Here is a 22931-nt window from a genome sequence, read left to right on the forward strand (position 1 = left end):
CTGCACGTCCGGAGCCTGTGATCCGCAACGGGAGAGGCCACAGCAGTTGAGAGGCCCGCGTACCGCAAAAATAAATAAATAAATAAATAAATAAATTGGAGGGAAAGGGTATGAAGAAAGAGGCCAGTCCCCAAACACCCACCTGAGCCACTTGCTCATGCTTACCTTGGGTTGGATGGCCTCTTTCTGGCTCACCAGTTGAGACCTCAAGATGAGGACTTCCTCCTTGCGGACATCGAGCTCCTCACTCACAGAGGTCAGCTGCTCCATGAGGACACGGTAGGCTGGGGCACCTGGAGCGGTCACCTCGGGGGCACTTTTCTCACTAAGGGCCTTGCGTAACTCATTCAGCTCATTTTTCAGTTTTTTGTTTTCTGATTCTAGTTCTTGACGCTGTATGAATAGATAAAGAATAGTTCATCACTGTCATCCTCAACTTTACATTGGAATACTCATCCTTCCCTAAGATAGTAGAAGAATTCTGCTGGAAAAGATCGCCAGAGCTCCCCTAGTGAATGGCTCCCCTGGTTCTACTGGGAACTCTGCTCTTAAAATTAAGAAAGTCAACGTCAAGTGGAATTGAGCAAGGTGAATGGTAGTTTGCTTCATCAACCTAAATTCCAGAATCAAATTTATTCCAGGCTGCCCAGGGTGTGGTCACAGGCCTGAAGAGAAGGCTGAGTCCTAAGGGGTGAGTTTATCTCAGTACTAAGAAGCCCAGGTTTTCTTTATGGGCAAATACAAGCACAAATATGAAGGTCCAAATGGTCAGGTTATTTCCAATGAATGGTTCAGAGAGCAGATCCCTGAAGTGTTGAGTAGTACCCTCTTATTTCTTTTGTAAAGGAGAGGGGAAAGACCACTGAAATTTTAGGCTTTTAGCTTCTAATTTAAAAATTACATAGCATTTAAACTAATAAAATTCTCTATAGTGTTTCAGTAACAACAAACAATATATTTTTGAAACTTCTTTCCTGTGTGACATGCTTGTGAAGCTGCTGGCGGAAGCCTTGAGAAGCAGGAGGAGAGGATGGGCGACCTCTTCCTTCAGTCATCTAGATGGACATACACATCCTTTACCATCTCCATACTTCCACATACTACCAGCCATCCTCCCATCACCAGTTAGTGCTGCCCTTTGTAGGCTCTGCTCAACCAACGGCAGTGGAACCCAGAATAGAGATCTGCCGCTAAACTCTATTTACTGACCCTAAAATACAAATGTCACAGGATGCTGGTTGGGAAATAGTGAAGCAGACTGGCATTTAAAAGCACCATGCTGATTTATTTAGCACATGACATTAAGGCTTTATGATAGTGGAAGTGAGACACTTCCACACAAAGATAAAATATTTTACCATTTCTTCCAGAGAAGCAATCTTAGGTTTATAGCACCATATTAGACCTTTCAACATGTTATAGTAAGACTAATTAAAGTCCTTTTTTCCCCTAGCTTAAGAATGTATAACACTTTCTTTCATGAATTAGTCCATTCAAACGTGAAAATGAATGCTCCTTCCTATCCCCAGTCTCCTACCAACTGGTAATCAGATTCGTATTGCTATTTCTGAAAACGTACGAATGTCTTTACTTCGACACCTAAGCTCTGATGCCATGTTTCCCAAACTTTAGTGTGCATCGGAATCACCCGGAGGACGGATGGCTTGGTGCCACACCCACGGTTTCTGATTCAATAGGTTTGGTGTGAGGCCCGTAAATTTGCATTTCCATCAAATTACCAGGTCACGCTGACGCAGATGGACCAGGGACATTTCGAAACACTGAGCTAATACTTGGGAACTGTCTTTCTCTACAAACACATAGTTTCAGTGGGGTTTGATGGTTAGAGCATGGGGTTTGGAGCTAGAGATACCAATGTTCAAATTCCATTCCTGTCGGTTTCTAGTGGGGTCATCTCAGGGAAGTTACTTATACTTCTTAGTGTCAATTGCTTCATCTATAAAATGGGAATTAAAATGCTAACTTGCAGGATGGTTGTTAAAAATTAAGGCTGATGTGTAAAGTGCTTGTATTTTAAAATGATGAAGGTAATGACAGCAGCCAACATTCGTTGGGTCCTTATGATGTGCCAGGCACTATTCTAAGCAGTTTACATGAATTACTTCATATAATCCTCATGACAGTCCTATAAGATACATATTATCATTATTCCCACTTTATAGATGAGAAAACCAAGGCACAGAAAGGAGAATTTGCACACAGTCATACAGTGGCAGATCTAGCATTTGAACCCAGGCAGTGTGTCACCTGGGTCCATGTCCTTTACTACCTTCTACAGCCTCAAATGGCAGCTACTGCTCCTGCTTCTGCTTAGACTGAACTCTAGCTTATATGAAAGAGAATTTTAAAAAGGGAATGACACAGGGCTACAACTAATGCCTGAATAAGCCTTAAGCTAGGGCCTCAGGTACCCTTAAGGATGTTCTCTGAGAGAAAGAAGCTCTGAGCAGGTCTCTTGCCACAAGATATTCAAAGTCTTGGGCTGAAACTTCCCATTACCTTGAGTGACTCATATTCCAGTTCTGCACCTCTAATTTGTGGTCTTTCTTCTTCCTAGGGAAACACACAAAGTTAAAAACTTTATAAGTAAGTAGTTATATTTTAATTGTCACATTTTTACTCTTAGAATATTTCCTAGCTCAGCAGAAAAGAGTGAGGAGAGTTAAGCCCTCACTACTTGAACCAAAACCTACTTGGTTAAAGTTAAAGTACTTCTGGGCTGAGTTGCCATTAAAGAAGAAACTGAAGAACTCGGTTTGCCATGGCCCTAGGGTGGGAGAGCACTGCGCACCTTCGCCTTACTTCGGAGCACCTGCTCCTCCTTGCGGTCCAGCTCATCCTGCATCACCTGCTTCTCCTGCTCCAGCTCTGTGACCCGCTTCTGGAGCTTGAGGAACAATGACATGTCCAGAGGCACCTTCTTCTCGCTTGGCTCCTAAACCCCAGAAAGCAGAAGATGGTCAAGATGGTTCGGAAGATGTACAAGCCAATGAGAAAATGATGAACAGCTCAACAGAGAAACAGGCAAACTTATAGGAGAAATATAAATGGCCAAAGTATATACAACTAACACATCCAACCAGCTAATAAATGGAGAAATGTGAATTAAACAACAGCGAGGTACCACTTTCCCCCTATCATATTGGCAAAGACTAATAAGATTAATAAGGCCATGTGTTAGTAACAGTGTCTTATAAGATATTGGTGGAAGTTATAAGTAGGCCCTTTGGAAGGGCAAGTTAGCTGTATTTATTAAAATTTAAGTCTGTATATTCTTTAACATAGGACAAACATAGCAATATATGTTTAAGAATTAATCCTGCACAAATACACAAAAATATATGGGGAAAGATGTTCACTGTAATATTTTTTGTAATTGCAAAAAACTAAAAAGAATTCAAATGTTGGTCAATAGGAGAGTTGCTTAAATAAATTATGGTATAGCTAAACTATAAAGTATTTTATAGCTGTTAAAAATAATGAAGTAGATCTATATGAGTAGATAAATATGTTCTAGATAAAAGTATTAAGTGAAATGAACAAGTTGCAGGATAGTATCTCATTTTTCTTAAAAAAAAACAAAACCCAATACACGTGACTTTTAAGTATACCTAGCACATGGCATACAAATATCTAGAAGGCCATCGAGGTTATCTTAGAGAATGGGAGGTACTGTGGGAAACTTTCGTTTTCTATTTCACACATTTCTATATTTGAATTGTTTACAATGAGCATGTATTACTTTTGTAATTAGGAAAAATGATTTTTGAAAAGGTGAGATGCTAGCATAAATATATTGATGTCAGAGAGAAAACTAAAAAAACAAAATATATACAGCACTTAATAAACTGAAAGATAACCTAGTAGCATTTAAAAGCATGTCAATTGGTTCTAAAACAGAGTCACAGGGAGAACTAGTAGGATAGATAAAGATACACTAACTAAAGCTAAGCAAAAGGAAATAATTAACCCCTAACCACCATCATAGAAATTCTGGAGGCTCCATAATTGTTTTACTTTCTTTACTTTGGGTTTGAATTTTTAATGAGGTAAGAAGAGAAACAATTGTATCATTAGATTTTGAGAGGATAAAGATCATCTTTTTGTTAGAGAGAAAGAGAATGGTAACAACAACTTATTTATTTAATTAAATGATCGAAGTATAATTCTTAACTGATCAGCAAATCTTATATTTCCAATTGTCAATTTTTTTAAAAAAGTTTTTTCCTCATATAAAAGCAAAATAAGTTTAGGAAATAAGAAAAGTACAAAGAGGAGAGCTGTAAGCATAATCTCATACCCAGAGAAAACCCACAATTTTTGTCCAGTCTTTTTTATTAAACAAATTTAAAGAACTGGAATAGTACTTTCATTATAATTTTGTACTGTCTTTAAAACTTAGCATCGTATTATAATCGTTTTCCAAATTTATAATATGATACTTGAAAGCACAATTTTTAATGGCTGTATTGACATGTGTACCATCATTTGCTTAGCTATTACCTTACTGGTGATCACCGGGGTTATTTCTAATTTTTTGCTATTGAAATATACTAAAATAAACAACCTAGTACATAAATATCTAAACATTAATGTTTTTAAGTCTATTAAATTGGTTGAGCCTGTTTATACTTCCATCAGCAGCCACCAACTTGCCTGGAACAGCAATGACTGTCATCATTAAAAAAAGTTGGCTCAGCTGGTAGACCAATAGTGGTTTTTCATTATTGTTTTAATTTATATTTCTTTATCTTTTGATGAGGTTGAATAATTTTTGTATTCATGAGCAATCTTTGATTTTTTGTGAATTCTTGGTAGTGCTAAGTTCAGTATTATCCCAGTTCTAAAAAGACACCTAAGAAGAATCAACTAAACTAAGAAGTGGGGCATTTATAGGCTGTCAGGGTCATTTATCTACAAACTAGTCAGACCTGGTCTTTTTCTTTGTGTCCACTTTAAAAAAAAAAAAAATTTATTTTTATTTATTTATTTATTTTTGACCGTGTTGGGTCTTCGTTGCTGCGTTCGGGCTTTCTCTAGTTGCAGCAAGAACGGGCTACTCTTTGTTGTGGTGCATGGGCTTCTCATTGTGCTGGCTTCTCTTCTTGTGGAGCACAGGCTCTAAGTGCACAGGCTTCAGTAGTTGTGGCACACGGGCTCAGCAGTTGTGGCTCTCGGGCTCTAGAGCGCAGGCTCAGTAGTTGTGGCATACGGGCTCAGTGGTATGTGGGATCATCCCAGACCAGGGCTCAAACCCGTGTCCCCTGCATTGGCAGGCGGATTCTTAACCACTGCGCCACCAGGGAAGTCCATCTGTCCACTTTTGCACTGCTCAGAGTAACAAAAAGTTTAGGTAGATGACCTTAACCATAAAGTCTGTCCTGACTTAGTACAACAGAGGTAACATCTTCCCCGAGCATGAAATTACCACAGAATTTCATTCATACGAAAATTCATTTCTATACATCCCACAAATACTTATATTTTAGCTTATTTATAATGTAAACATTCTATCTTATGTATTTTAATGTTTGTTCCTCTATTAATGGTGTATGTATCCCTGAAAACTTTTAACTATTTAATCCTTTTTTCACACTATGATAGAAGCCTTCATTCTATGAATGAATATAATATTTCATCATTGTACCTATAGACAGGAACATTTGACAACTGCAAAAATTGAGGCATAATGATTAGTAATTAAGAGAGCTCCAAATGGTGCCCATTCTTATCCCTAATGACACGTAAAATCAAAGAGATATTGTCCTCTCTATACCACGTAAGCAAGAAGGAAGTTTGGGCCATCTGGCTCAGGGAAGTTTCTGGGGTTTTGTTTTGCTTTCTTTCCTTTGTTAGGACTTTGTCATCTAGGGCTTTTCCAAGAAAGTGAAGCTTTAAAATTAATCTAAAAAATAGCAACAGTCTCTCATTAGAGGAAAATCAGGAAGATAACAGAATTTGTTCACAAAATTACCACAACAGGCTTGGCAGTCATTCTGGAATTAACTGCTGACAATAGCTGAGAAAGTTATGGTGACGCTTTTCCTGGATTTGACAGGTATGAGAAAGCTCGACAGCAATAGCAGAACTGAGATAATTTGTTAATGGCTACTAAGAAAGGGGCATTACAGAGCGTGGAGAAGCAATGGTTCCAAAAAAATAACCCCAAACCACGAAGATGCTGGAAGTGTGGGAGGGCTGCAAGGCAAGTAGAGCTGGCAGGTGAGTTCTTCAGAGAGAAAGAGCAATGGAGGTGTCATTGTGTCTTGTGAATAAACAATCACAGGTTTGTGATTTCTGACTACAGAGACATTAATCTTTTATTTTTACATCAAATTTTGCTATTATTACACGACTAAGGTCGGAATTCTGTGTTTCAAAACAATTTGTCTGTTTTAATTTTTAAAAAATCAATTCATAAACAAGAGTGATCCCATTATTTTCCTGGCACTGGATTCTAAAAGAGCTACTTGGGAATATTACACATAGGAGTTGAAAGTTTTCCTTTAGTTTGAAAGGGGCAATTTGTAAACCTGGCCATTACAGGGGTAGTTGCAGGAAGAAATGCAAACCTGCAAGTCATAAGTAACTCGAAGTACAAAGTTACGTCCTGCACAATTTCCCTTCTGATAATCAATCTCTCTTTTTCCATTACTAGTTGTGCAGATTTCCATCTTTCTGATCCTGGCCACACCCAGTCAGAATTGTAGGGTGGTCACTGGAAGCCTGTTTATTAGAGCAAAAACCTCTGTTTATTGAACACTAGTTTACTATGTATCAACACTGCTACAAGTGTTTTATAAAAATTAACTCATTTAATCTTCAAAATATCACTATAAAGTAAGATAATAATAGCATTGCCACTTCACAGATGGGGAAACTGAAACACAGAGAGATTGAGGCTAAGGTTATGGACTCAGTCCCAAGGAGAAGAGTTACTGTAGTCTGTCCCATGGTAAAGACAGCACTAACCAAAGCCAGCCACATCTCAGATGCATGCACTTAGTCACAAGAAACAAGCATGACTACTTGTCAACAGCCTTCCTCATTATTGAGAGAAGGCTTCCAGTGTATGACCTACTGTTGGTGGTCAGTGCACATGACAGACACTAACAATAATCCAAGATCTGTAGGTGATTTCTGGAGCACAATTCACACACTTCATTATTCAAAAAAGATGAAAAATGTACCAAATCCCACTCTAATCTATCTCTTAACTTGAGAAAAGCCTTGACAGAAAACAAGTGAGAATAGAAATGAAAAGGTTACCCCTCCCCTCAAATCTGTAAGAATCTGGAGAAAACCTGAAAAGAATAGAGACCCTGACAAAAACTGTTACTAGTAAAAATTAGGTAAAGCATATAAGAGTTTTGAGTTTAAAAATGTAATGCCCACTACTGGGCATATACCCAGAGAAAACCATAATTCAAAAAGACACATGCACCCCAATGTTCATTGCAGCACTATTTACAATAGCCAGGTCATGGAATCAACCTAAATGCCCATCTACAGACAAATGGATAAAGACGACGAATGGTACATATATACACAGTGGAATATTACTCAGCCATAAAAAGGAATGAAATTGGGTCATTTATAGAGATGTGGATGGACCTAGAGACTGTCATACAGAGTGAAGTAAGTCAGAAAGAGAAAAACAAATATCGTATATTAACTGTATATATGTGGAATACTGTATATTAACTGTATATATGTGGAATCTAGAAAAATGGTACAGATGAACCAGTTTGCAAGGCAGAAATAGAGACACAGATGTAGAGAACAAACATATGGACACCAAGACCAAGGGGGGAAAGCGGCAGTGGGTGGGGGGAGCGGAGGATGAATTGGGAGATTGGGATTGACGTATATACACTAATATGTATAAAATGGATAACTAATAAGAACCTGCTGTATAAAAAAATAAATAAAATTCAAAAATTCAAGAAAAAAAAAAAAACCCAAAGAACTGTGAGCAATAATGACTTGCTGTAGTTTGAAACCACTAAAGTCAGGGATGGTTTGTTGCACAACAATAGGTAACCTGAACAACCTCTGTCCTGCTATATACAGGTCATACTGCTGTATCAATATCGCCAGCCTAACGTTATCTGTAGACAGAAGTGGGACTGGAGAACTGCAGTGTAGAACCCCTGAGTGCTAGGAGGTAGAGTGTGGAGCTCTGAACAGACAGGCCTCAGTTAGAATACTGGCTCTGCCACTTACAAGCTGTGACCTTGGGCCAGCAACTTAGCCCTCTCCTATGTATGAGTCCAATTATATGACACTTTTCTTTAAAAGGAACAGAATGAGATGGAGAAACTTTTCATCCCAAGTGGAACTAAGACAAGAAAGGAAAGAATTATTCATTTTTTTTCAGCTGTTCTGTCAGAAGCAGTCTATTTCTGACTTGGCCATTCTCTCAGAATATGATACAAAAATAGAAGAGTTGTGCCTGAATTACCCGTTACAGAAACTAATGTCATATTTGAAGAAGATCTGAGAATTGGTTTGGGAACGATCTAACTTAAAGTCACTGTACTCTTGGAGTTACAGTAACATGTCATTTTGATTTCAAACCATGTAACACAAAACACTAAGGCAGATTTATAAGCTGTTTTTCATGCATTTTTGTGGGAGGGAATTACATTGGTACAAACTATCATCAAACAGGCAGCAATTTTGCTAAACTCCTGGGCGTTGGTATTTATAATATTCTAGGACAGAGGGCTTACCTTTCAAATAATTTACCTCAGTCTGAAATAAATTCATGACAGGCTATGTTTTTTGCACATAGAACATGTTAAGGTGTAAAAGGGAATTACAGAAGGGAAAATCTGATCCTCAAAATTACATTAAAAATGAAAATTAAAATGTTTATTGACAAAAAAATATATGCAATAAGTAGGTATGTACACAGCTAATTAAGCACCTTTAAGTCACTTATGAAGAATAAACAGCATACAACAAACGTTACGTTTATGGACAAATGGGGCCCTCCCTGCAAAGAAAGTGTTCTCTGTTAGTAACAGCATGGGCACATCTTACTTTTACTGATAGGTGTCTAAAATGTACCTCTGTCCTTGATGGAATGTCTTCAGTTTCTGCAATTTCAGAGCTAAAGGTGTATTCGGACTCATTGCTGCTGTGGGTGGAGTCTGTTCTCCTGTGTCCAGGCTTAGGCACATTCTGCAAGACAAATAAGCAGTTACAGTTAACACAACATAATTAAATAACTGAACTAGGCATAGTTAAGACAGCATCCACCTTAACTCAGTTCTAATCCTCACTCACTGACTCAATGTTCTCATGCCCAAACGATCTGTTCCATGTTGTATTAACAAACTCTTACAAAAGGGTCACCTTCGGAGCTCCTCAAAGAATGAGAAAGATGCACCAGGAGGGCGGGACAAGCGCAGTCACAAAACCAAATACTCGAACAAAAATCGTCTGTGATTACTGGCAGAGTCCGCTTTTTAAAGTTGTGAGTGGCTAGTCGCACTGGGTGAAGCATAGGTATGATGCCTCAGCATCTAAGGACTGCAACTGACTTCCATGTTGCGATCAAATAAAACCTACCAAAAAGTTCATAGGATATATTTAATGATAGCATAATCATTTTACTGCACCGTATTTGGGCATAAATGGTAAAAAAAAAAAAAAAAAAAAAAAGTCAGGGGAGGGGAGTTTCCACTTAGGCGACTACAGTTTCTGTTAGTTTTATGCCTGAAGCTGAATCTCTGGAGTCAGCAGTGGGAAGGATGAATGTGCAGAAGAGGCAAGGAAGCTGCTCGAAGAATCCTGGGAAGATCCTTGGGTTATTAATTCAGGGAGTCCAGGTGACACTTTTAAGGCATGTGGCATATGAACTAGTGTTCAGAAAGCTTGTGGGGAACAGAAAAGTTAAGCAATTGTAGTCCCTTCCTTTCTGTAGGAAAAGGGGTTAGAGAATGACTCAAAGGAAGAAGGAATAAAAAGGCTGGGTTTGGGCCCCTCACTCCTAGGGTGCCCCCAGCAGAAGACATGGAAAGGTTCAGTGGCCTGGATTTTCTAGGGTTACAAACCCTGAGAGCTTCAGAAAGGCCTCCAAGAGCTTTGGGATCTGTCCAATTTCCTTTACTCCTTCCCAGGTGCAGGAAAAGAGCCAGAAGCCACAAAGAGCTTTTTGCCTCTTTCCTTCCAACATCCAGGCTTATAGAGAGCAGACCCATCTGTGCAACCACAGGGAAGCCAGGCCCCAGGGGCAGTTGAAAGCCCCTCAGCCCAGCCCAACCTGTATGTTCTATGTTCATTAGTGTAATTTTTTGTGTGTGTGTGACATCTTTGTCTGGTTTTGGTATCAGTGTGATGCTGGCCTCACAGGATCAGTTGGGAAACTGCTCCCTCTTCAATTTTTTGGAATAGTTTGAGAAGCATAGGTATTAACTCTTCTTTAAATGTTTTTTGTTGGGAGTTTTGACTGCTGATTCCATTTCATTTCTGATATTTGATCTGTTCATATTTTCTATTTCTTCCTGATTCAGTATTGGGATATTGTATGTTTCCAGGAATTTGTCCGTTTCTTCCAGGTTGTCCATTTTATTGGCATGTAATTGTTTGTAGTAATCTCTTATGATACTGTGTATTTCTGTGGTGTTGCCTGTAACCGCTCCTCTTTCATTTCTGATTTTATTTATTTGGGCTCTCTCTTTTTGTCTTGATGAGTGTGGCTAATAGTTTATCAATTTTGCTTATTTTTTTCAAAAGACCAGCTCTTAGTTTTGTTCATCTTTTAAACTGATTTTTAGTCTCTATTTCATTTCCACTCTGATCTTTTTTTTTCTCCTTCTACTAATGTTGGGCTTTGTTTGTACTTTTACTAGTTCCTTTAGGTGCAAGGTTAGATTGTTTATTTGAGATTTTTCTTGTTACCTGAGGTAGCATGTATCACCATTAAACTTCCCTCTTAGAACTGTTTTTGCTGCAGTCCATAGATTTTAATCATTTTGTTTCCACTTTCATTTGTCTCTGGCTATTTTAAAAATTTCTTCTTTGGTTTCTTCAGTGACCTATTTGTTGTTTAGTAGTGGTTTGCTTAGCCTCCATGTGTTTGCTTTTTCAAGTTTTTTTTCCTGTAGTTGATTTCTAGTCTCACGGCATTGTGGTGGAAAAAGATGCTTGATGTAATTTCAATCTTCTGGATGATCTGTCCTTTGATATAAGTGGGGTGTTAAAGTCCCCTACTATTATTGTGTCACTGTCAATCTCTTCCTTTATGTTTGTTAATATTTGCTGTATGTATTCAGGTGCTCCTATGTTGGGTGAACATATGTTTACAACTGTTATATTTTCTTGTTGGATTGATCCCTTTGTCATTATGTAATGTCCTTTTTTGTCTCTTGTTATAGTGTTTGTCTTAAAGTCTATTTTGTCTGACTATTGCTACCCCAGCTGTCTTTCCATTTCCATGGAATACATTTTTCCATCCCCTCACTCTCAGTCTGTGTGTCTTTAGAACTGAAGTCTCTCACAGGTGTGTGTGTGTGTGTGTGTGTGTGTGTGTGTGTGTATTTGTCTTGTTTCTATTATCCATTCTGCCACTCTATGTCTTTTGATTAGAGCACTTAGTCCATTTACATTGAAAGTAATTATTGATAGGTATGTACTTACTGCCATTTTGTTAGTTGTTTTCTGGTTGTTGTAGTTCTTTTTTGTTCCTTTCTTCTTTTGCTTTCTTCCCTTGTGATTTGATGACTTTCTTTAGTGTTATATTTGGATTACTTTCTTTGTGTGTGTGTGTGTGTGTGTGTATCTATAATATGTTTGTGGTTACAATGAAGTTCATAAAAACAACAATAAATGAGGTTCAATCACACATATATACATATACATACATATACAAATATATTTAATTATTTAAATACGATGATCTCAAGTGCAAACGCATTTTAACAACCATGCATTCTCAGTCCCCTCTCCATGACTAGTGTTTTTGTCATCATATTTTACATCTTTTTGTTTTGTGTACCCCTTAACTACATACTGTGGATATAGGTTGTTTTACTACTTTTTTGTCTTTTAGCCTTCCTACTAGATTTATATGTGATTGATCTACTACCAGTACTGTATGTTTACTTTTATCAGTGAGAGTTTCCCTTTCTAGTTGTGGCCTTTTCTCTCCTGCCTATATAAGTCCTTTTAACATTTCCTGTAAAAAGGTTTAGTGGTCCTGAATTCTTTAGCTTTTGCTTGTTTTATCTTTTTATCTTCCCTTCAAATTGGAATGATAGCTTTGCTGGGTAGAGTATTCTTGGTTGTAGGTTTTTTCCTTTTATCACTTTGAATATATCATGCCACTCCCTGCTGGTCTGCAAAGTTTCTGCTGAAAAGTCAGCTTACGGTCTCAAGGAAATTCTTTCTATGTAATTAGTTGCTTTTCTCTTGCTGCTTTTAAGATTCTCTCTTTATCTTTAATTTTTACCATTTAAATTATAATGTGTCTTGGTGTTGACCTCTTCGGGTTGACCTTGTTTGGGACTCCCTCTGCTTCCTGAACCTGGATGTCTCTTTTCTTTCCCAGGTTAGCAAAGTTTTCAGCTATTATTTCTTCAAATAAGTTCTCTGCCCCTTTCTCTCTCTTCCCCGTCTGGGACCCCTATGAGAATGTTATTATGCTTGATGCTGTCCCAGAGGCCTCTCTCAAACTATCCTCATTTTTTAAAATTCTTTTTTCTTTTAGCTGTTCTGAATTGTTGATTTCTACTACTCTGTCTTGCCGTTCACCAATCCATTCCTCTGTATCATCTAACCTACTGTTGATTCCTTCTAGTGTATTTTTAAATTTCAGTTATTGTATTCCTTAACTCTGTTTGGTTCTTCTTTATGTTTTCCCTTTGTTAAACTTATCACCATGTTCATTCGTTCTTTTCCCGAGTGCACTGAACACCTTTATGATCATTACCTTGAACTCTTTATTGGGTAGATTGCTTATCTCCACTTCGTTTAGTTCTTCTTCTAGGGTCTTGTCTTGTTCCTTTGTTTGGAATATATTCCTCTATCTACTCGTGTTGCTTACTGTTTGTGTTTATTTCTGTGCATTAGGTAGGTTGTTTAGGATTCCCAGTCTTGGAGAAGTGGCCTTATGAAGGAGACATCCTATGGGCCCCAGCAGCCCATCCTTTTAGTCACAAGATCTATATGCTCTACGGGTGCCCCTATGTGGGCTGCATGGGCCCTTCTGCTGTGGTGGGGATCACTGCTTGGATGCACTGGTACATTGGGATGGCCCTCGGCCTGCTTGGCTTCCAGGTCCTACCTAGTGCAATAACTGCCAGCCGGCTGGTGGTGGCTTTGGGTGCTGGTGTGGCAGAGGCTGCATAGCCTGGGGGGGTGTCTCAAGGCTGGTCCCAGGTTACGGATGGATGGGTCAGTGACCAGGGTGGCTGGATGGGGGGCTCATGGGGCTGGTGCCAGCTCACTTGTGAGCAGGTAAACCTCTGGCCCTAATAGGCTAGAGGGAGGACTCCAAAATGAAACTTGTCTGCAGCAGTGTCCTCATGGTTGGAGCTCCCCAAAATGCCTGCAGCCAATGTCTATGTCCCCAGGGTGAGCTCCAGTGGCCTCATGCCCTCTGGAAGGCTCTCCAAGGTTAGCAAGTAGGTCTGAACCAGGCTCCTTTCAAATTATTGCTTCTGCACTGGGTCTTGGACATGTGAGATTTTGTATACGCCCTTTAAGAGTGGAGTCTCTGTTTCCCACAGCCCTGTGGCTCTCTTGTACACAAGCCCCACTGCCTTCAAGTCCAGATGCCTGGGGACTTGTTTTCCTGGTGCAGGAACCCCAGGCTGGGGAGCCCGATGTGGGGCTCAGACCCCTTGTGCCTTGGGGAGAACCTCTGCAATTGTGTTTATCTTCCTGTTTGTGGGTCATTTACATGGGGTGTGGGTCTTGACTATACATGTCTCCACCCCTCCTACCCATCTTGTTGAGGTTCCCTTTTATATCTTTAGTTTCATAAAATAGTTTCTGCTAGTCTTTAGGTCATTCTTATATACAGCTGCTCTGTAAATAGTTATAATCTTGGTGTGCCTGTGGGAGGAGGTGAGCTCAGGGTCTTCCTACTCTGCCGTCTTGGCCACTCCCCTCCAAATTACCTTGTGTTTTATAACAGATATTTCAGAGCATTTCTGGCCATCTGTGCCATTAGGTTACGTTTAAGGCTGATAGCTGTAGGAACAAGATTGCTAGGGGACTCTTTGTTTCCTGATAGCAGGATAAGTAGAACAGGGAGGGTATGCAGAACTATTAAAAGTTCAAAATGTACTTTGGCAGATGCAGAAGAGTCCTTGAAATAGATAAGACAATTTATTACAAATAGAGGCTGAATTTTCTTTTTCTAGGACTATATCTTTGAAACTACAAAAACTATATAATACTTGATTATATAAATATTTGCTTTATAAGCAAATTTTATTTTAAGTCATTCAATACATAAAACAAAGTCCACCTACACTGACTTTATACTATCTTATAATCCAGTCTTCAAAGTGTTTGACTTTACAAAATATTTATGAAAAAAGTGATATGATTTCTGGGATGTGCTTTAAAACAATCCAATCCACTGGATGGAGTGGGATGGAGGGTAGAATGGGGGATAGAAACGTGTTGACCATTTTGGATTGAGTGATGGGTACATGGAGTGCAGGGGGGTTCATTCTACTTTTCTATCTAGTTTTGCATATGTTTCATTTTTTTTTTTTTTTTTCGCGGTACATGGGCCTCTCACTGTTGTGGCCTCTCCCGTTGCGGAACACAGGCTCAGCGGCCATGGCTCACGGGCCTAGCCGCTCCGCGGCATGTGGGATCTTCCCGGACCGGGGCACGAACCTGTGTCCCCTGCAACGGCAGGCGGACTCTCAACCACTGCACCACCAGGGAAGCCCTCAAATTTTTATATATAAAAAAAATCAAAAGTATTTGACTCACAACCATCAAAGTCATCTCTTCCTTGAGGTCATCATATCGTTCTTCCAAGCGACTGAACTCATTCAGAAGGTTCTGATATCTCAGCCTTTCATCATTAAGATCGAGTTCCAGTTGTTTTGTTTCTTCTATTAACTTCTTTTCCATAGTCTCTGAAAGAAAGGAGAGGGAAAAGCATACCAAAGATGGCTCCACAGAATGCAAGAATACAAACATGGACACTGACTTCCAGTTTCTTTGGGAGGGGTTCTACTTTTAGCACCACTATGATCTATGAAGAGTATCTTAGTGGAGGTAGGGAAAGAGAAAATACCATGACCAAAGAATAATTTAATAACAACAACAACCATCATCCATTGCATTGTTCCATGAACAGAACTAGTTCATTCATTGGTTATAGCACATCCTTCATAAACTTCCACTAGCCATCATCTAGTAACTAGAGTATACATTTTTTTATTATTCTGTTTCAGGCTATTCATAAAATTCTTTTGTCCCAAAAGTCAGAGACATTCCTCAAGCCTCTGGGGGAACAACGACTTCTCAGCGGACCCAGCTGTACTGCTCTACAGAGTGTCTCCACTCATCTCAGTCCCCAGGTTCTGTCTTACAATTTCCCAACGCTGTGAGCTCCCTTGTTGTCCTATTACTCCCTCGATTCTAATCAGGTAAGATCCCCACACCTGGTCCTCTGTTGTTACCACTCCTATGTGCTGCTGGGGGACCTGACCTTTCCATTTACTCACCTCACTCTACTCTCTCTGTTGCCAGGGGCTGGCACTTAGATAGGACATCATTTGGAGATTGGAGATTAGCCCTTGATTGCAAATCAAGCACAGTAAAAAAGCCTTAAATCTCAGCTCTATGTTTTATCTCAATGAGCTGACCCAGTCACATTTATAAACATTAAGCTTCCTACCATTATGGCCCATTTTACCCTCATATTTTGTGGCTATATCTTAATCTGCCCTGCCTGCTTCTATTGCTTCACCATTTCTTTCTCTGTCAGCTCCATGAGGGCAAGGGCTGCCAAACGTCTTGTTACAAATGCCTCCCTGGTGTCCAATACAGTGTTTCCCTACCCTAGGGCTTTAATAATTTGTAAATAAATGAATGAAAGAACTTCTTCTCTCTATAACGTTCTGTAAATTGCTTTTTATTCTCACAAGTTTGTGGAAGCTGCCCAAGGCTATCAACAAATTTTCCTTAGGCAAATCCACTGTTACTGTCTTTGTTCTTATCTTTCAGTATCAAATAACATTTTCTATTTTCCTTCAAGAATTCTCATCATTCTGGATTTTTCCACTGCATTCTGCATCCTAGCCTCCTTTTTTCCATGTTTTCAATGACTTTTCTCCTTCCCTCTTTTCTTTTCTTGCTCCTTTTCTTCACCTTATCCCTTATTTATGGTTATCCTGTAAGGCTTAATTCCAGATTTTCTTCTCTTTTCTATATAGTATTCCCCTTAATTGGGAGGAATGGGGCAGTATGGGGAAAACCACAGAGGGCTCTCTCTTTCATCTCAATTTGCTTTCACATCATCTCTATCTGGAGGCCCCAGCTGACATCCAAATTTTAACACTCAAACAACTGACCTCGTTAATTTGCCTCATAAACAGAGACTTGTTCCCCTCAATTTCCTCATTACTAATAACACATTATTGTTTTGATAACTCATCTCAAAACTTTAGAAAATTTTCAGAAACTTTAGAAAATTTTTACTCCTTTTTTGAATACATCAAAAATGATGATATATGATATACAATTCTTTTCATATAATATATTTTCACTCTAATCAAATCTCTTCCTTTTTATTTCTATCACCAATTATTGTAGTTTAGATACATATTTTCTTAGCTCATGTTTATGTACATGTGGATTCCTTGTAAATTATCACCATTTTAATTTATCTTACAAACAGCAAATGAAGTAAATGTCCACATCTAGTGCCCTTTTTTTTAAGGTGGCAAAAAGTGGTTGATCTTAGGAAAATAATATCCATTGGTTTAGCAAAATAAATAATATATACAGATGCATATACTCATATACATATACATATTAGCTCAAGAATTGGTCCTAAAACAACAGGACTCCTATAAGCCATAGATCATACATACAGAACAATTTTTTTAAAAGTCCCATGATACTGACTAATATGAATTGATATTTGTACATAGGGAGACCAGATTTACAAGTTCACCAACTAATTCAACCAAATATTTAGAGTGCCTGCCTCCAGAACTCTGCAAATTTACTGATGACAGTCTAAGCAAAGTTGTAACTTATAAACCTTTGGTCTGAGGTTGGTTGGAGTGCAGTAGGTTGGGCCCACATGAGGCTTACCTGTCATCTCCTTAGCCTGCTCCACGATAAGGTGATTGAGGGCCTCTTTTTCCTGCTTCAGCAAAGTATTTTCTTCCTTCAGATTTGATACCAACTATAAAATGAAACAATAAACTGAGATGGCTGCCACAGACAGAGGCAGCCCGATACTGAATACAAAGACCACACATACAGCAGTCACTCCTTACTTCCACATCTCACTGCCTCACTTCTTTGCCGAGTTATATCTGGTCATCCTTCAAACTTGTTTCTAGCATTACCCTCCAGAAAGCTTTCCCAGAAACTCCCTCCAATTATATGTCTCTCCTTTGGGCTACTACAGGACCCTGAATATGCCTCTTTATAGCCCTTATAAATGATTTACTTTTACTTCCCTGATTGACTAGAAATTCTTGGAGGACAAAAATGACTTGCTGTTATTGTTTTACTTTGTACCTTGAGCATTTAGCAATTGCCTGGCACCTAGTAAGCATTTGCGCTTGAAGCAATGATAATGCCTTTTCACACCAACAACCTAATGCAATGTTTATGTGTACCCATGATTCAAGCAGAGAGATTACAGAGGTTAAGAAAAATATGAAAGGCATTTTGGTTTTGGAAATTCACTGAAGACCTTCCGAAGCTCCCTGCTCTCTGTCCCGAGAAAGAGAATTTCATTTTCATCTCCTTTCAAGAGTTTTGCAAGATTGCAAACTTTTATTCCACATTTAAGCATTGACCTTACAACACTGTGAATACACTTAATGCCACAGAACCGTACACTTAAAGCGATTAAAATGGTAAATTTTATGTTACATATAAGCATATTTTACCACAATAAAAAAATATTGACCTTTAACTTTCTATTTCCTGGTTGGATAAGGATTCTCAGGAAGCAAAAATCAAAACCAAAGGAAACTTTGCTAAGTTCATAATTTATACAGTTCACCTTTGGAATAGAATGTGTGCTTGTTATAAGTGAAATTTGAATTCCTTTCTCTAAGCATAAGTTCAAGGGACTCTTAAAGCAACAGCTTTACTAATAAAGAGAAAGTTTAGGACTTCAGAGACAGAGAAAGCGGGCTCTCTGACTAAGGATCCCTGAAGAACAGGGAACTGAGATTACAGCACTGTGCCACTGCACAAGTCAGGCCAGAAGGTGTTCCTTCTGATGGTCCAGTGTCTTCCCTCTGTGCTGATAAGGTCTTAACGTCTGCTCTCAGTAGAAAGGTTGAGTTCTCTATGTGCTCTTGAGAGAGGCTGCTCTTTGTCAGGGCATGCAACCAATCACCTGTGGTGCTTTTTCAAAATACATGTGCCTGGCCCACACTCCCAGAGCTTGGGCAGGTATCTTTTTAAAAACTCTCCAGCATATTCTGAAATACACTCCTGGTTAAGAACCACAGTTCTGCTGGACCTTCTAGGCTCCTTTGTCAGGCTAACTGGCAATGTAGCTTTCCAGACCACAAAGCTAGCTCTCACAGGGAAATTTTTTCATTCTTCCTCATTATCACACTCCATCTAAAAGAATTAATGGTAGTGCCTACAGCTATCCTTGTGAAGTCAGCAGATAATAAAACGAAAGGAGAAATCTGAATATGTTCAGGTATACTATTCTATCAGACGAGAAAGGTATGAACTTGACTTTGAAAAGGAAACGAGAATACTCCTACCAACCTTAATTCTCTATAGTTTCGGAGGAATTTGGAAAGCTTCCAGGGACTCAGGAAATGGGGAAAAAAGAGAGAGAGAGCACAAGAGAGATCTTAAACCTCAACAGTATCCCATTGGATACATATCTGAATTCTGAGAGAACAAGCTTGCTATGTCAAAGTAACATATTAATAGCACTGCTGTTTCCAGATCAGAGCCCAGATCTGCTATAGATATAGAAGGGATTATTTTATCAGGACCCTGAATACCATGGAAGGATTGCAACTTTATTAGCTACACTATCCTACCTGAATTGTGTCTAAGTTCCTTCGAGGTTCTTACTGTATAAGCTGCTGTTAAGGTTCAGAAGTCAGTAAGGAAAAAGCATATTGGGATTCTTGCCATAGTTACAGCCATCAGTCAACTCTGTTTTCATTTAAAGATGGTAATACTAGTGGAATCTCTGAAAACCTATTACTTTTTTCCAGTAAGCCTTATGTTGAGGTATCTTTACTTTGTTTAACCAATACATCTCATTACTGCTTGAGAACCTTAGTGTTTTCTGTATTTAATAAAGTTTTGATATAAGTTAATACAAATTTGTAGTGTGGAAGCACTGGTCAATCTGTAAGCATTTTCATTGTTGTTCTATCTGCATAGCAGCTCTTGGCTACGATCAGTGTGCAGACATTTGGATTTTTTCCTGTTGGACTTCTCAAAACAGTCTTAATGCAGGTTTCCATAAAGATCCCTACTATCAGCTACTGACAGTTCATTGTGATTTACTTCTTAATCACCTTTAACCTGCTGAAGAAAAAAAGAGTCTACACTCCACACAGATCTATTCATTCAAAGAAAAAGGGTGTATAGTAGGTTCTTGGCCATCACTTCTCTTCTTGTAACACTGCTTTGCCTCTGCTTTAGGAGAGTAAAAGGTTTTACTAAAAGACCTATAGGTACTCATCCAGCATATGGAACAGCTGCTTGGGGGAAACACTAATAATGAACAGTAAACCAACTGAAATGTGTGTTTACCTTCGATTGAAACCAATATTGAGCCACAAGGGCCAGGTCAAGATGACAGCACAACTCCTTTGTGGAAGGAGTAGATGGGGATATGAACATTAGCTCCTACCTGCTCAGTTTCTTGTTTGTATCTATCAGCACACTCTTCAATGGATTTTTTCTCACACTGAGTTTGTTCCAGGTCTTTCCGGAGCTTGGCAATTTCTTCCTGCAGACTGAGGACACGTCCAGTAGCAATCTTAGCTTCTTCCTCACTTAGTTGAAGACGTTCTAAGTCACTTCGTAGTTTCTCGGTCTCAGAGTTGTACATTCCTTCCAGATTGGTCAGTTTCTCCATGAGGCATTTGTAGTCTTTGTTCTTTAAACACACACATAAGTGACAAAAAGTAAATATACACACCACAAATGTATTTAGTGAGAAAACCATGCCTATTCATCGTATTCATGCTATATCATCATAGTGCTGATATAGTATCTAACCAAAATTACTAATGACAATATTTAAAATAACACCATCAGCACCCTCGTAGTGATACAAAGAGAGAATGGGCACAATTATTTCTGTTTTACATGATGAGCAACATAGATGTGATTTTCTCATAGTCACAAGGTGAGTTCCCACAGTAAATTCTCTTTCTTGATTCTTAATCCAGGAATAGGAAAATCTATACTTGCTTTTGAAAACAAATCAGTGTGCTGCTGAAAGCCAGGTGCCGGCTAGTGATGCATAAGAATGATAAGATGGCCTCAAGAATCACAAGTTTCTTACAAATCCCTTTGTTTACCATCTGGAAACTCCTCTTCCCACTCAGAAAACCTTTCTGATGAATCCTATTTCATTCTGTTTTCTGTTTTTCTTTGTCATCCTTAGTATTTATGTATTACTAACTACCTTTATATCATTTGCATGTGCTAAAATATTACTTGGTAACTATCTCTAAGAAATCAAACTTTTATCTCTGCAAATAGACTGCAGATTTCCAAGAAGCATGGACATTTTCCTGCTTCTTTTGTCATCTCAATGCTAAACAACTCATCTGTAAAAGGAACAATACACTACACACAAATGAATGATAATGATGAAAGAGCTTTGTAAAATATAAAGTACAATATGACTCTCGGTCCTAACTGTTTGGAGTGCTAGTAAACCTGTCTGTGTTCTCGAAAATAATTTCCTGCCTTGGTCCTTGCAATTATAATCTTACCTATGAGCTTGTCACTATTTCCACATTCATTAATGCCATTATTATTTTACTTTTTTTGCGAAGACTGAAAGGTAAAGTCAAGAGGGGACAATGCTGAAGATGACCCCAGTGGACTTTGTTAGGCATGCTGCACTTTCAGGACTCCTGTTTAAAACACACCTGTTCGTCAACTTTGCGCTGCAGCTGCATGATCTTGTTCTCCATGCCAATGTGGAGCTTCTTGTAGCGCTCCACGGAGCGGGCCTCGATCTTGAGCTTCTTCAGCTCGCGCTTGGCCATCATCCGCCGGAAGCAGCACTGAAGGTAGATGATGGCGTGCATACTCCTCTTGTAGTAGGTGCGAGCCAGCCAGCCCCGGACCCACTTCTGAATGATGACTGCTTTGTGCTCACGGAGTATCTGCAGAAGAGGGTAAGTGCAAGTAACGTCAGACCCTGGACTAGACTCAATATTCAACTCTATCAACCTATGGATGTCAGGCTGAGAACCCACACATTACCTAAAGGGAAAGACATAAAAGTTGAAGCAACAATGTATTATGTGGATTGTATTTATCACAAATATATGGAAGCACAAAATTATTTTAAAAGGTGATTGAAATGTAGTCTTTAAAAGGCAATTTGAGGGCTTCCCTGGTGGTGCAGTGGATAAGAATCTGCCTGCCAATGAGGGGGACACAGGTTTGATCCCTGGTCTGGGAAGATCCCACATGCTGCAGAGCAACTAAGCCTGCGAGCCACAAATACTGAAGCGCGCGCGCCTAGAGCCCGTGCTCTGCAACGAGAGAAGCCACTGCAATGAGAAGTCCGCGGACCGCAACAAAGAGTAGCCCCCGCTCGCCGCAACTAGAGAAAGCCTGCGTGCAGCAACGAAGACCCAACACAGCCAAAAATAAATAAATAAAATAAAGATAAATTTTTTAAAAACTCAACTCATTTTATAAAAAAAAGAGGAGATTTCAGAGACATATATAAAAATATGTATTATATCCACATGTCATATGTATGATTACATGTATATGTATGATGATAAATGGAGTATACAGATAGAAGCTGTCTAAATAAAAGGTACCAGATTACTAAATAGAAAACTAGTCTACAAAGAAAGAAAAAATGCATTAGGTTTCTTATTGCTCTATGATTTCTATAAGCAACAGGTGATCCTTTAGAAAATAAGGAGAACTTGGTACCCTGTGAACTATGTGCTAGTAAAATAAGAGATTTACCTACTACCCTTACTGCTGATACCATGTCACTGTGCATTAGGTCTCTGCTTGAGGACATGGGGTATGGCCAGTAAGCAGGCTGTAGAAGACGACACTTGGGGTACTGCAAAGTTTATTACTGATTTATTGATTTTTTTCCCCAGCAACAAAAAAATGACACTCTTGTTTGCTATATTTGAGGAATACCATCCTAGTGAGGATTTCCCATTGCTATTATAAATGCAGCACAAATCCATTTACGGGATTCAAAGGTAGTAGGGAGAGAACTTTAAAAGGAAAGCTAAAAAGAAGATAAAGTGAAGTAAACAAATCTTAATTTTATATTGTATTTTCTTAAAAAAAAAGATATTGCCCTAAACTTATAAACAACTTATAACAATAAGATTGCCTTGCATTTCCCTGGTGGCACAGTGGCTAAGAATCCGCCTGCCAATGAGGGGGACACGGGTTTGATTTCTGCTCTGGGAAGATCCCACACGCCATGGAGCATCTAAGCCTGTGTGCCACAACTACTGAGC

At 39.0% G+C, this 22931-nt stretch overlaps 1 protein-coding gene across 5 annotated transcripts in view; it reads right to left on the reverse strand.

The window, feature by feature from the left end:
• MYO5A (myosin VA) overlaps positions 1–22931 on the reverse strand; it is a 187159-nt gene that overhangs the window by 42543 nt on the left and 121685 nt on the right. For 4 of the 5 annotated variants that reach the window (XM_029236767.1, XM_029236772.1, XM_029236771.1 and 1 more), the window contains exons 21-28: positions 21348–21587; positions 20093–20341; positions 17326–17419; positions 14986–15134; positions 9097–9210; positions 2813–2956; positions 2521–2574; positions 166–393 (exon numbers count right to left, since the gene is read on the reverse strand). In XM_029236767.1, coding sequence (XP_029092600.1) covers positions 166–393; positions 2521–2574; positions 2813–2956; positions 9097–9210; positions 14986–15134; positions 17326–17419; positions 20093–20341; positions 21348–21587 — 1272 coding nt within the window. The remainder of the gene's footprint in view (positions 1–165; positions 394–2520; positions 2575–2812; positions 2957–9096; positions 9211–14985; positions 15135–17325; positions 17420–20092; positions 20342–21347; positions 21588–22931) is intronic. The other variant, XM_029236768.1, reaches the window with a different exon arrangement.

This window comes from Monodon monoceros, unplaced genomic scaffold (assembly GCF_005190385.1).
Source record: "Monodon monoceros isolate NGI ecotype Baffin Bay Population unplaced genomic scaffold, NGI_Narwhal_1 Super_Scaffold_21, whole genome shotgun sequence".
NCBI classification, from domain to species: Eukaryota; Metazoa; Chordata; class Mammalia; order Artiodactyla; family Monodontidae; genus Monodon; species Monodon monoceros.